Source organism: Colius striatus, chromosome Z (assembly GCF_028858725.1).
Source record: "Colius striatus isolate bColStr4 chromosome Z, bColStr4.1.hap1, whole genome shotgun sequence".
Taxonomy (NCBI): domain Eukaryota; kingdom Metazoa; phylum Chordata; class Aves; order Coliiformes; family Coliidae; genus Colius; species Colius striatus.
Genome location: NC_084790.1, coordinates 52,339,942 through 52,353,781, shown reverse-complemented (window position 1 = coordinate 52,353,781; position 13,840 = coordinate 52,339,942). Strand labels below are relative to the sequence as shown.

The following is a 13,840-nucleotide window of genomic DNA, read 5'->3' as shown; positions in this document are numbered from 1 at the left end:
AGTCCTAGACTCACCATCTCAGACACTTCCCTATGATACCACAATGGAGTGTTGGCACTAGCAGCATTACTGAAAATCAGTGAAATCTAATAACCCATAAACAAGCTTTGCTAGAAGTCCATTCGATTTAGCTGAATCTTGAACTCAGACATAAGATTTCAAATGCTTCCTTTGTCCAAAAAATATTTCTAGGGCATGAGGCCTTCAGGTTCAGGGAGCCCCAATGTGCTACTTGGTTCTCCTCTCCTCAGACTCCTTTTTCCTGTGTCTTCCTTGGTCTCAAGAGCTCATGTTCCCTGAGTAAACAGTTTCTCTGAAGCAGTTTATATCATGATTATAGTGACAGTTATAGCTCTGTCACCACTATCTGCTGCTCTTCCTCAGTGAGAGTTAGGAGAGTCCCTGGGGAGAGGGTCCATAGTCTCTCACCAGTGAGCTCACGCACGTTGTTCTGCAGAAGTCTGAAAAGCTGCAGTGCCCAGCTCTGCTTGCAAAGGCTGCTGGTTGTTGGCAAAGTGGGTCAAAACACTCTTCAGCACACTCAGTCCATGTTTTCTTGGTGCAAATACAGACTCACTAGGAAGATAAGGTGTGACACCCATTCAGGGGACCCTTCTCCAAGGGTGCAAGAAAGGATGTTGGCAGGGGATGAAATACATCATCAGATCTATCACAGATTAGAGATCAGGCCTGCCACAGCAGGTAGCATGCCTTAATGGCAATTAAATTGCTGTTGTTCTCCTGACATGAGGAAAAGGAGCTTCCACATCAGTAACTTTAGATGAGATACAGCTGAGAAAAGCCACCGGAGATTGTTGCCTGACCAAACACACGTTTGTTAGCACGATACAAACTAGTCACAAACTAGAGGTCCAATTGTTCTGGGTTATGGAAAAAAAAAATTATGTGAAAAATCAAGAAAAGCTTGCCTGTAACAACTGAGGCTCTTCTGCTTCATAGTTGTGTGCCCAGCTAATGATGTTGGCCCCCGGTGTCTGACAAAAACAGTGCAGTGGAAACAAAATCCACTGTTATATCATGCGGAGTACAGTACAAAAACACAGCAGCTTTCAAGTACAACAAACCCAAGTCGAATGAAGACATTTAGAAAATGCATATGTTTGTTATATCACTGTTGTGACTAGATTTACAAGGAAAGGAAAGGGAAAGGGAAAGGGAAAGGGAAAGGGAAAGGGAAAGGGAAAGGGACCAATTTTTTCACTAACGCCTATGTTCTCTGTTTCCTTGTTTGTGCAAGTCAGGAACGTTCCATTGCAGATTTAAAGGCTGAAGAGAACATGCTGTCTGATAGCTCCTTGGAAATGTCAATTGCTAATAACTGTCTCAGCTATTTGGAAGCATTATGTGGTACAACTTATAAAATAAAAGTAAAAGAAGTGAGCGTGAGGAAACCACTGGACTGCTTCCTCTCAGTCTTCATTGTTCATTTTAGGCACACTTAAAAATTAATTGGATCCAGTGACTTAGAACATTGAGGACTCTTGCATGACTCATTAAACTGACATTTCTAATGTGTGTAATTCGCACTGTAAGAATGATAGAACCACACATGCCATCTGTACGTTCCAGCTCCTTCATCCTGGTAGGACTACAGAAGAGAATGCCCTTAGTTTAGAATATCATCATCAATTCAGCTCTAAGACATTTATAATGGAGCTGAGTTTGATAGACTGCCAGAGTGTGAAAAACCAAGCTCTGACCTCTTAAGAATAGGCCACACAATTAATCACTACTTTTTTATTTATAATTTTTAATCTTTTAATTGATACAGTTAAATTTCCACTTCATTGAACAAGCCAGTTGGTATTTAAAGGAACAAATAGATCATTTCAAATTATAAAGCACTTGCATTATTACTTACTCATCTTTTTACATTGCGCAAGTTTATATTTTTTGCATTCTTGATCTTCAGTAATTTAAAATTGCTGGAGCTCCATGATTATGAGGGATAGAGGCAATGAGAGGAGGAGTAGGTTTTGTTACTGTCCAATTTCTTTCATTATCTGTGCATTATTATTTGTTGTTCCGAATTCAGGTGTTTGATATAATCAAAAGTATTGTTGCAACAGCTCATTTGGAATTTTTTTTTTTTTTTTAATTCTTTAAACCTAAATAAATAGCATCTTTCTCACATAATATTCTGCTCTCAGTGGGAGCAAATGTCATTCTGTAGAACTTCCTATCATATGGATATCATCATACATCTCTAAGAACAAAGAGTTGTGCTGCTCTTCCCCCATTTCTTCCCCTCCCCCCATGTAGTCTTTCAAATACACTGAGGAGCTGCAGGGCCAAGGGGGCAGGGGTGTCAGAATTGCCTCCAGCAGCAGCTGAGCTCTTCCAAATATTTTAATCAAAGTCAAATGACTGTTACTTAATCAGCCATGCTGTGAAATTACTTGATCTGAGCCACTGACCCTTTGCATCTCCTAGGCTGAGGAAGAGGATTCCTTCTTCACTGTCAGTCTGACTCTCTTCCCCTACAGCCTCTCCTGTCTCCCCTCAGTGCCCTGAAGCCCCCATAGCAATTGGGTGGCTCAGAGGTGGCCCCAAACACTGCAGACACAGTGTGTTGGGTATCCCCATCTTCAAGGGCTCTCCTCCCTGACAGGAATCCTGTTTGGAGGAAGGACTGAGGAGATCTGGGTCTGGGGAGACCAAGATCTCTCACATGAGGCTTTGCTTAGTGCTATCATGATACAGACAACCAGAGCACTTAGTGGACTTCCTTAGGTAACAGTTTTCTTCTGTCATTTGCATGTCTGTCAACAGCATCAGGGTTGAGGATCTGTGTTCATCTTATATGCAGGCTGGCTAATTAGGAGTCATTGAGTTTCTCTAATTCTTTTGGCCAGAAGGTGCTAAGGAAGATGATACATTGTTATAAATTATTCCAGCTGTCAGGCTATTAGAGGCTGGCTTTGTCTAGACATTGAGATGCCTCCTCAGGTGATGGGAACATAGTATGGGAACTAATTAGTCAGACATCTTCATTTGCTGTCATCCCTATGCTCTCAGCATCTCTTGCAGATGCCAGAATAAAGGAGTTCTGAGCCCAGCCCAGCCAACCCAACTAAGTGCATGCAAGTATTCACATGGCCTGAGTAAAATATTTAAATACCCTCAGATTTTCAAGTTGTAACAGATAACATACAGTAAGCTTGAGAACAAAGAGTAGTTTTGCTGCATGGTTGTTTAAACCACTATTTTTTCTTACCTGTTTTTAAGAAGCTAATGTATAGAGATTGCTTTTTTTATTACTGGAAGGCAGCTCTAGCAAATTCACAGTAATGACACCTTACAAAATTGTTCATTAGGCACCTGAAAGTTAAGTACAGTGCACCTCTAAAATTGCCTAGGGATCTATTAACACAATGGCCCATCATTCCTCTGTGTAGGACTCACCGAGTTCTACCAGCTGAATGATATGTGTCTTAAATACCTGTCTGGATGCTAACTTTACCCAATAGCCCATTAGCCTGGTGATGTTCTGGACCACTATGCAACTGAAGGACACATGCCTTAATCAACTTCCAGTAGCTATTTATTCTTATGTGCTTCAGTGAGATCCCTCCTGTTATTTTTTTTCAGAGAAAACTTTTGGAATGAGACAAAATTAACCTCCCCCTCCCCTTTTTAACACCTCACAAAATGAAGAGTACTTACTTGGTCATATTATGACATCTCCTTTGTTAAAATAAGAGCTATTATGGAGCCCCACAATGTTGTTACAAGAAATATCTTGTACTTGCCTTTTCTTCCTTTTCAAAGGTCATTTCGTTATTGTCAATATTAAGTTCTAAGGGGCATTGCTTAGCCACTCATAAAACATGGTCAAAGTAAGTGATGTCCCAGACTAAGTCATCTGAGATTGCACTGTTAATCATAGTTTGTAAGTGGACTGGTGAAAGCGATGGTAGTAGAGGGAGACAGTGTTAGTTCCAGCACTGGAATTCAGGAGTACCCTCGTTAATACAACCCTCCCTCTGGCAGGTGATGGGAGGATAGACTTCAAACTTTCACACACTTTGTTTTGGTGTAATTAAAGCAGTGGGAAAGATAACCTCATATGACTCATTGCTTTACACACAGTCAGCAATGCTGGAGAGAAGTACAGGGGGCAGGGATAGAGGATTTGTACATTTTCCTTGCAATTCTGAACTTGTGCTTTCCCTAAAGCTCCATTTAAAGCCAAGACTAAATTTCCACATGCAGCCAGCATCCTCTCCTGCATTTTGCCCCATCAGTATCTCAAGAAGACATGTGGCACTTCAGGATGGCAGCTTAGTCCTCCTTGTTCTGCATTTTGGTTGAACACTGAGATTGACATGCTCAGCTCTACTCGGCCACAGAAGAGGATCATGTTTGCTGCCTGTGGAAGGCAATTCGTTGTTTCAAGTACTTTCAGGACTGTAGGCACAGACGTAGCTTGGACCAGCCAGCTTGAATAAAGATGGTAGGGATAAGTTAATGCAGCTGGCATGCTACTTCAGAAACAGGTGCTGCAAGTTAATCAATTGGGCCCTGGGTGATCTCATGGGCAGAAGCAGCATATAAGGAGGTAGCTAGCAAAGGAAGGGTGGCTTCGAGTCAACTCTGGTGGTTGTACTGTGTTGCCCCTGTACGTCTCTGCACGTGCATTACTTAGACCCTCTACGTCTTTGAGTGATTATTGCCTTCACAACAACAACATTTGGTGACCCCGACGTGATTCGCTGAATCGGTTGGATCAAGAACCCTCAGCAGAAAAGCACTTGGATTTCTGCTGGAAAAGGCAAGTAATCTGAGCAAACTGATATAATGGGAAAAATGCTAAGCAAAGAGGAAAGTCCTATTGACACCCTCCAGCATATCCTTGCGGAAAAAGGATTCAATTATGAAAGAGAGCCTTTGCTAAGGCTTGTAAGATGGGGACAGGAAGTGGGTCTCTTTGCTTCCCCCCAAGAAGTGTATGAAAAAGGACACTGGGAACAGCTAGGAGACATGTTGAATAATGCTATCGGCTTGTGTAAATTGGTATCATCCATTATACACCAGCTAGAAGCTGAGCGTGCTGCCGCTGCTGCCATGAAAGCAGAAGCTGCTGCACCATCTGCGTTCCCGGTGGATGCTAAAAGATTCTTTGGAGGTGGTGATTTTATAGTGCCATCGGCTCCACCTCTAGAAGAAAATACTCAGAGATTCTTTGGAGGGGATAATGTCGTAATACCCTCGGCTCCACCTCTGGAAGAGGAGAGCATGGATGTGAGCCCACCTCCCCCTGAACCCCCTAGAGCGCCGTTCCAGGAGCCGAATACACACATTGCTTCTCCTCCCCTCCCACCCACCCTTCACCATCCTGCCCCATCCCACCCTTCTGCTATACCTGAAGGAGTACCTAACAGAGAACGGAAGGTACGTTTTACAAATGATATGCCGTTGCCCCTGAGCTCATCAATCCCTGAGTGTATTCCTCTGCCATCATCACCCCCAACTTCTAGTGAAGATCAACAAAGACAATTATTAAAGGAAGAGTTAATACAACATGGAGAAGATATGAAACACACTTTGGCCCAGCTGGAGGAACTGATAGAAAAACCAAAAGCAACAGCTAATCAGCTGTTGGAACGAATTAATGAATTAACCAAAACAAAGATTAAAGTTTCATCCCCACAGGTACTCAGAGATCCTCGTCCAGATGATTATGATCCGGCTAAGAAATGGAGAGGCCTCATACGTGATGCGGTAATCGAAGGCGAATTTATTCCGCAAGCCTTTCCAGTAATAACAGCACAAAGAAAACGACAATGGGCACCTTTAGATTGGAAATTGGTAAGAGAAGGCCAGAAAGCAGTAATGCAATATGGCTTGTCCAACCCATACGTTCAGACATTACTAGATCATATTTTTGCCAGTGGGTTAATGACTCCATTTGACTGCCGGAAGCTTGCAGAAACTTTCCTGAAGCCCACTCAGGTATTATTATGGGAGTCTGAATGGGAAAAAAGAGTTGATCTGACGGTGGTGGAAAACATGGACTTACAACAGGGAGATCCGCGGCGAGTCGTCACAGCAGACATGATGCTGGGTAAAGGAGCATTCGCTGATCCTCAGGTACAAGCCCGGCTGCATGAAGCTATCTTGCAGCAAACACAGACACTGGCACGTCAGGCATTTAAGATCGTTCCTGATATGGGGGTGCCAGTTCCCTCATATACAACTATTATTCAAAAACCTAATGAGCCTTTCATGACCTTCTTAGACCGCCTAAGAGCAGCTCTGGATCATATACCAAACATGTCGGCTGAAGTAAAGGCGGAAATAGGGTTACACTTAGCAGTTGCTAACGCTAACCATGATTGCAAAAAGATCCTGCAGGCTCTCCCGCGGACAGCAACTTTGGTCGACATGATAGAAGCCTGCTCTAGGGTAGGATCGTCAGCACATTTAGCTGAGGCAATGGCAACAGCATTGAAACCTTTAGTTCAAGCCCACAAAGGAGATCGGAGGCCAAAGTGCTTTAACTGTGGAAAAATAGGACACGTGAAAAATCAATGTCGGTCCAGACCATTGGTATGGACAAACAGCTCCGCCAGGCCATCTGGGTCCAATGGCAGATTTCACGGTAATTGTTACAGATGTGGCAAGTTTGGCCATAGAGCCACTGAGTGCCGCTCTCGAGTGGCCAGACAAACAATGCATAAGGGAAACGGGTTGACGAGCGCAAAAAGGGCGAGCGCGATGACACAAAAACGCCCTTCAACACCAAGAGCTGCCTGGATGGCCTCAGATCAGCCACTGCAGGAAGCGCAGGAGTGGATGTGGAAACAGCAGTAGATGTAACCATCCACAACACAGAGGTAACAATTATCTCCTCTAACGTTAATGGACCCCTTGGCTATGGATTAAGCGCTTTGCTTTTAGGACGGTCATCGGCCTCTCGACAGGGTATTTTTGTGCTCCCCGGTGTAATTGATGCAGACTATGAAGGAAATATTGGAATAATGGTTAAAGTTTGGCAGCCACCAGTTCATATACCTAAAGGAACTAAAATAGCGCAATTAGTTCCTTTCAGAGCTAAAGTTCCTTTCGCAGGAAGTCGTAAGCGTCGAGACGGTGGTTTTGGATCCACTGGAGTACCTGAGGTAAGACTGGCGGTGCCGCTTTCACAGGGAAAGCCCACTCAGACGGTTGTATTCCAACATCCAAATGGTGAACACATGGTTGGGTACAACACATTACTGGATACGGGAGCAGATGTTACTATTGTGCCATTATCCTATTGGCCAAAAAGCTGGCCTTTAGAGAACTTAGACACCCCTGTTGTTGGAGTAGGAGGAATACAGATGACAAAAATTAGCACAGACCTGATTTCGGTATGTATACAGGGCGAAGAGAATAGATGTGTGCAAATTAGGCCCTATGTAATGAATACTTCAGTTTGGCTTTTGGGTAGAGACGCCTTAAGCCAAATGGGCTTTCGTTTGTCAAATGAAAATTTTTAATGGCGGCCATTGATGGGCGACCAATCCTGAAGTTAACCTGGCTAACAGATAAACCAGTTTGGATTGATCAATGGCCGCTAAGCAAAGAAAAGCTCGCCCACATTCATGAATTAGTAAATGAACAACTAGAGAAGGGTCATATTAAACCATCCACCAGTCCATGGAATACACCAATTTTTACTATCCCTAAAAAATCAGGGAAGTGGAGGCTGTTACATGATTTAAGAGCTGTTAATGCAGTGATGCAGGACATGGGTGCTTTACAGCCAGGATTACCCTCTCCTGCAATGCTTCCAAAAGAGTGGCCCCTGTTGGTGATTGACTTAAAGGACTGTTTTTTCACAATTCCCTTACATGAGGATGACAGTGAGAAGTTTGCCTTTACAGTACCATCGATTAACAAACAAGAGCCAGCAAAACGATATCAATGGACTGTTTTACCTCAGGGAATGAAGAACTCACCAACTATTTGTCAAACTTATGTTGCCTGGGCGCTGGCACCTCTGCGCAAAAAATACCCTCGTGTCTTATTTTACCATTATATGGATGATATCTTGATTGCAGGAAAAGACCTGGACCAGCATCGCATTCTACAAGAAGTGAACCGACAGTTAAGCAACTCCGGGTTGGTGATCGCGCCAGAGAAGGTACAAATGCACGCCTCTTGGAAATATTTAGGTAATATTATCACTGATGCGCGCATTTATCCTCAGAAGGTGGCAATTAAAACAGATATTGCTAACTTAACAGACGTTCAAAAGCTGATAGGTGATATCCAATGGGTACGGACCATATGTGGTATCACAAATGAGGATCTTGCGCCACTAATGCCTTTGTTAAAGGGCTCAGTAGAGGCTGATAGTGCGCGAAGACTGTCTCGGCAGCAAATCCAAGCAATAGAAAAAATAGGAAGCAAGATAGTCAATAATTACAGTCATCGATATGATCCTGACTTGTCAATTAACATTGCTGTGATAAGTCAAAAACAGCATGTAATGGCAATCTTGATGCAATGGGATTCAGTAGCGAAAGACCCATTGAGGATCTTGGAGTGGATATTTTTGCCATATAATTTACAAAAAACAATTACCACGAGGCTTGAGGCAATTGCAAAAATAATAGTTAAGGCCAGGAAACGTCTGCTGGAAATAGCAGGGATTGAGGCAGACGTCATTTTCGTTCCTCTCACAGATGAGTTCTTGAACTGGGCACTGCAACAATCTGATGAATTACAGTGGGCCTTATTGTCATATCCAGGAACTATAAATAATCATTATCCGGCCCATAAATTGTTCTCTGTTAAATTTCAAATGGAAGACCGGCCGTTGAGATCAGCAGTACCCGTTAAAGGCCTGACTGTTTTTACCGACGCCAGTAAGATCCAAGCCAAAGCAGGAGTGGTTTGGTGGGAAAATGGAAAATGGCAAAATCTAACTGTCCACTCCCCAGGCAGTTCAGTTCAACTGCTGGAACTGATGGCTGTAGTTAAAACTTTTGAGAAATGGTCAGACGTCCCATTAAACATCATCTCCGATTCCCTCTATGTGGTCGATGCTGTCACTCGATTAGAGAGAGCGCTGTTGAAAGAAATCTCTAATCAGAATCTGTATAACTTATTTCTGCGACTCTGGCATCAGATAAATGAACGGCAAACTGCTTATTATATTGGACATATTCGAAGCCATTCGGGCTTAAAAGATGGCCTATCAGTTGGCAATGAAATTGTTGACAGGATAGTGGCAGCTCCTTTATTGATACCTACGGGGCCAATAATTGACAAATTTTCTCAAGCCCGAAGATCGCACGATTTTTTTCATCAAAGTGCGAAAATGCTGGCGAAGCAGTTTGACTTGACCATATCGGACGCTCAGGGTATTGTTTCCACGTGCCCTGCATGCCAGAATCAGATCGGCCTAGGAGTAGGAGTCAATCCCAGGGGTCTGGCACCATTAGGTATATGGCAATCAGATATCACTGTCTATGCTCCTTTTGGGCGATTTAAACGTATACATGTTACTATTGATACTTATTCAGCCATGGTTTGGGCCACAGCCTTAACCAGTGACAGTTCTCGAGACGTCATAAGACATTGGAGGAGTTGCTTTGCTGTCCTTGGTGTTCCAAGAGAGATAAAAACTGATAATGGCTCGGGATACATAGCCAGTAAAACACGTAAGTTTCTAAACTTATGGGGTGTTAAACATACTACTGGTATCCCAGGAAATTCTACCGGTCAAGCCATTATTGAACGGACACATCAAACCTTAAAAGGCCTTCTAGAAAAACAAAAAACGGGGGAAGAGGGGGTGAGTCCTCAAGACAGACTAATGAAAGCCCTTTATACAATGAATCATCTCAGAATTGTGGCAAACCGGAATGAACCACCGGCATTAACACACTTTGCCCAAATGAGTCGGGATTTGGATTTTACTGACAAACCTAAAGTTTGGTATAAGAATCCCACTACTGGAGAGTGGCAAGGACCTGCAGATCTGTTAACGTGGGGAAGAGGCTATGCTTGTGTCATTACAGATCAAGGTCCCCGATGGATTCCGGCAAAATGGATCAAGCCACATCAACAGAAAGGACTTAACTGTAAGACCAATGGAAAAAACAATCTTGAGGAAAGAACCAAGTGATCCACCCTCAATCCATCACTCTATTAAAATGTAAACCCTCGCAACTGTGGCACCACTTAGGCTGCTGTAAATTCCTTCAGCTATAAAAGAATTAAAGAACTTAAGATGACCAACAGATGAAGAGATACTTCCATCTTATTGATAATGCTCACAGATCAGCATGCTAAAGGATCTGAAGAAAAGTCCAGAACTACATCAGGAAAAAGAAATATCAGTGGAGCTACCAAGACCTCATCCCTTCCTGCCAGTGTGTGTCCCTCCTACCAACACATATCAGATTGTTTATTTTGACTTTATGGATTTCTGTATTGTATTGTTCAGCGATGTAGCTGTTATTGACTTTTGTTGTAAACTCATGGCCATGGGTAAAAATATTTATGTTTTCTTCATGTACCTTTAATTCTGAAATGTGTTGCTAAAGGCTGGCTGGTTCAAAAAAGAAAAAGGGGGGAATTGTAGGCACAGACGTAGCTTGGACCAGCCAGCTTGAATAAAGATGGTAGGGATAAGTTAATGCAGCTGGCATGCTACTTCAGAAACAGGTGCTGCAAGTTAATCAATTGGGCCCTGGGTGATCTCATGGGCAGAAGCAGCATATAAGGAGGTAGCTAGCAAAGGAAGGGTGGCTTCGAGTCAACTCTGGTGGTTGTACTGTGTTGCCCCTGTACGTCTCTGCACGTGCATTACTTAGACCCTCTACGTCTTTGAGTGATTATTGCCTTCACAACAACAACACAGGACTGCATTACGTTTCTGTTGACAGTCTTCAGGATGGCTGGCTCCTCACCTCAGTACTCGTGTGTTGGAGCAGCACGTCCAACCCAGCTCGCTTTCACACCACTCAGTAATGACGTGTGCAACAGTAGACCGTAGAAACTCCATGGCAGGCCTATGGTTCATACCTGCCTTTGAAGAACCTTTTTCTTGTAGGCTTTAAGAGAATAATATGCAAACCTTTCAGCATTTAGAATAGAATTTTGGCATTGATCCTCAGCTGCTGTGAGTTAGGGCAAGTGTCCCTTTTGATCTGAGTGATGGTCAGGGTTGGGGGGGGTGATGTGTTTGTATGTTTGTCACACTAGAGCTGGGAAAAGGACACCAGAAACATGTCTCCTGCACAAGGTTGCACGGCACGTGATTTTGTTAGCATCCTCAAGAAAATCATCCTCTAGTTTGGGGGAAACTTTAATTCCTGGGGCAGAACTAGATCTCAGGGCCTGGGTAGCCATCTTAACAACTCTTACTCTTGAGTAGACCAGTTCCTCCCAAGCCAAAAAATGCCACCCCTAGAGACTTCCTAGAAGTTCAAGCTCTTGAACTTCTTCCATGCTGGTTTGGTAGAGAGCTGTAGAGGTTTTGCAGTTTAGCACAGAGTTACATGGTCAGGTTCCTTTCTGTCTATGGAGCTGACATTTCTGCCAGCAGTGGCTTTGGAACGCGTGTAACTTCTTCCAAAGGCAATACTAAGGTACAGGCTGCATCATTTTTCCATCTCCTAACTCCAGATCTCAGGAGGATACTGCTGGTCTTCTTTGTGGGCACAAAACTTGAGTAGAGAGCAGTGGGCTGCTAATTCAGTGTCGTTAGTTGGAGAAAATAACTGTTCAAGACTAAGATTTGCATATGTCAGCATGTAGGCACTGACATGTCAGCAGTTGAAAGGGCACTATTAAAAGAGGAAGAAAGTAAATTGATACCAAAATACTAAAAAAACCCCAACCCATCTCAACCACACAAAACCCCAAACCAAATGTAAACAAACCCTTGTCACTAACTGCTCTGTCAAAGCCTGATTATTTTCATTAGCAGGCTCGCAGCAGCGTGGGATTCATGTCGTCTGCAGAGGTCTCCCGGCTCCGCAGGGAAGCGGCCGGAGCTGCCCGGGGCGAGCGGTGGAGGAGGAGGAGTAGGGGTGCAGCCTCCAGTCCCGCGGGGCTGCGGGTTTGTTCAGGCGGCGTTTCGGAGGGATTTACAGTCTTCTCTGTAGTAAGCTTTCAGAGACTCACACACTTACTTAACGCATTTTCATATATCTACACTTGTCTCCTAATTCCGACCAAATGTGAGTCGTGTGAAGGCTAGAACACGCAATCATCTCGAGACGCTACAGAGACGGTGCCGAGCTCACATTCATTTAAAAATTCACCCAAGCTCCCCAAGAACTAAACCTTGGGGTTTTTTTGGCAGAATTAGCCTGAAGAACTGTCTCACCTTCCTCTACCTTTCTTTGCTTTGCCACCCCTTTGCAAATCATCTGCACGGCTTATTATTTCAGCAGTCACACGCTGCGGGATGTTTTAAATTCCTTATTTACAAGACTCATCTCTTAGCAAAACAAAAGTATCCTTTTAAATTTCTTCCTCATTTTCAGCGTCCAACTTGCCAGCCACTGCTTTTTGCCTGGCTGATGGTGGCCAGCATTTGAAGCTGCCTCTCCAGTGACACGTTTGACACTGTAAATGGTGTCAAGTTGCATTACATCTTCCAGGGTCAGGTGCCTCTCTGCTCCCTCTGAAGTGCGCAAAAGAATGCATGGACCATTTTTTGCTCTCATCATGCTGCCAACTCCACTCCATTTTTTTGAGCTCATTGCACTCTTGTTTAATTCATTCTCTGGCAAGTTCTCCTTCAACTTTACGGATTTCTAACTTTCTCTTGCGTTCACAAGCTCGCATTATTTTCCCTTGGTTGTTTCAGTCTGATTTTCCTAAACTGAATCTCATTTTATTATCATCCTGTGTTTCTAGTCTCTCTCAAGATCTTTGTACAGCTGTTGTGCTCACACCCCTCCCAGATTAGCATCCACGGCAGAAAGTATTAACGTGCTTCTTGTTCCTCCTGCTAGGCTAGTGGTGCAGATTGAACCACCACAATAAAGAGCATCTGAGCAGATATATGTGGTTGGACTGGAAAATTTTCATTATAAATTTGCAAGAATGGGTGCACAGTTGGGGAGAGCCATTTATTGGGCCAGTCTGTGCCTGCTCACCCCTCCCCAGTACCAAGGGGTTGTAACTGTCTGGCTCTAAGTTTCATATACCCCTGGGACTGGAGGAAAAATGCTCTTCTGGCCCCAGAAAAAGCACAAGAGCAATCCAGGAGCAGCACAGGACAACTGCTGAAGACAGTGGGTATCTTTCATGCCTCAAGGAAAGGCATGATCCTGCTGCCAGGAAGTAGAGAAGGATCTTTATTAATCTACCTCTTAGCCACAGCATGCAAAATTAATGGCGTCTGCCTCTCAATGAAGTGAGAAAGGACAGTATTACTAGGGGAGCATGAGCTAGCCTTTCAATTCTGCTGCTAGCCAAAACTCTGAAGGAGAGTGCAACATGGGCTGTTTCTGCAACAGTGGCTAAAGCCACTGAGTGAAAAGCTGACAAAAGAAATCACCAGTATCTCTCCTAGAAATATCTCTTTGCTACTTCCATTCTGATTAGCACTTACAGATCATACTGCTTTGCGAAAATGTTACTCATTGTGTTAGCTAAGGAATTGATCTTTGTTGATGCTGACTGTGTTGGCTAACCAAACAGAAAATGCACAGATGTGATTCCCAGTGAGAAACAGGAAAAAAAACATAGGTGAACAAAATGACCAATTCGCCTCCCTCCCCCCCGCCCCCCATCCCACGCCCCATGCCCCATGCCCTTACCCCCTAGGCCTTTAAGGTCCTAGCCCAAGCACTCAGCAAGT

General features: G+C 43.8%; 1 protein-coding gene across 1 annotated transcript; it reads left to right on the top strand.

The window, feature by feature from the left end:
* The first annotated feature begins 4,773 nt into the window (after positions 1 to 4,773).
* Positions 4,774 to 8,602, top strand: LOC133628806 (uncharacterized). The gene is made up of 2 exons (XM_062018300.1): positions 4,774 to 6,860; positions 8,070 to 8,602. The coding sequence occupies exon 1, from the start codon at positions 4,822 to 4,824 to the stop codon at positions 6,835 to 6,837; it is 2,016 nt and encodes a 671-aa protein (XP_061874284.1). The 5' UTR covers positions 4,774 to 4,821; the 3' UTR covers positions 6,838 to 6,860; positions 8,070 to 8,602.
* The last annotated feature ends 5,238 nt before the right edge of the window (positions 8,603 to 13,840 follow it).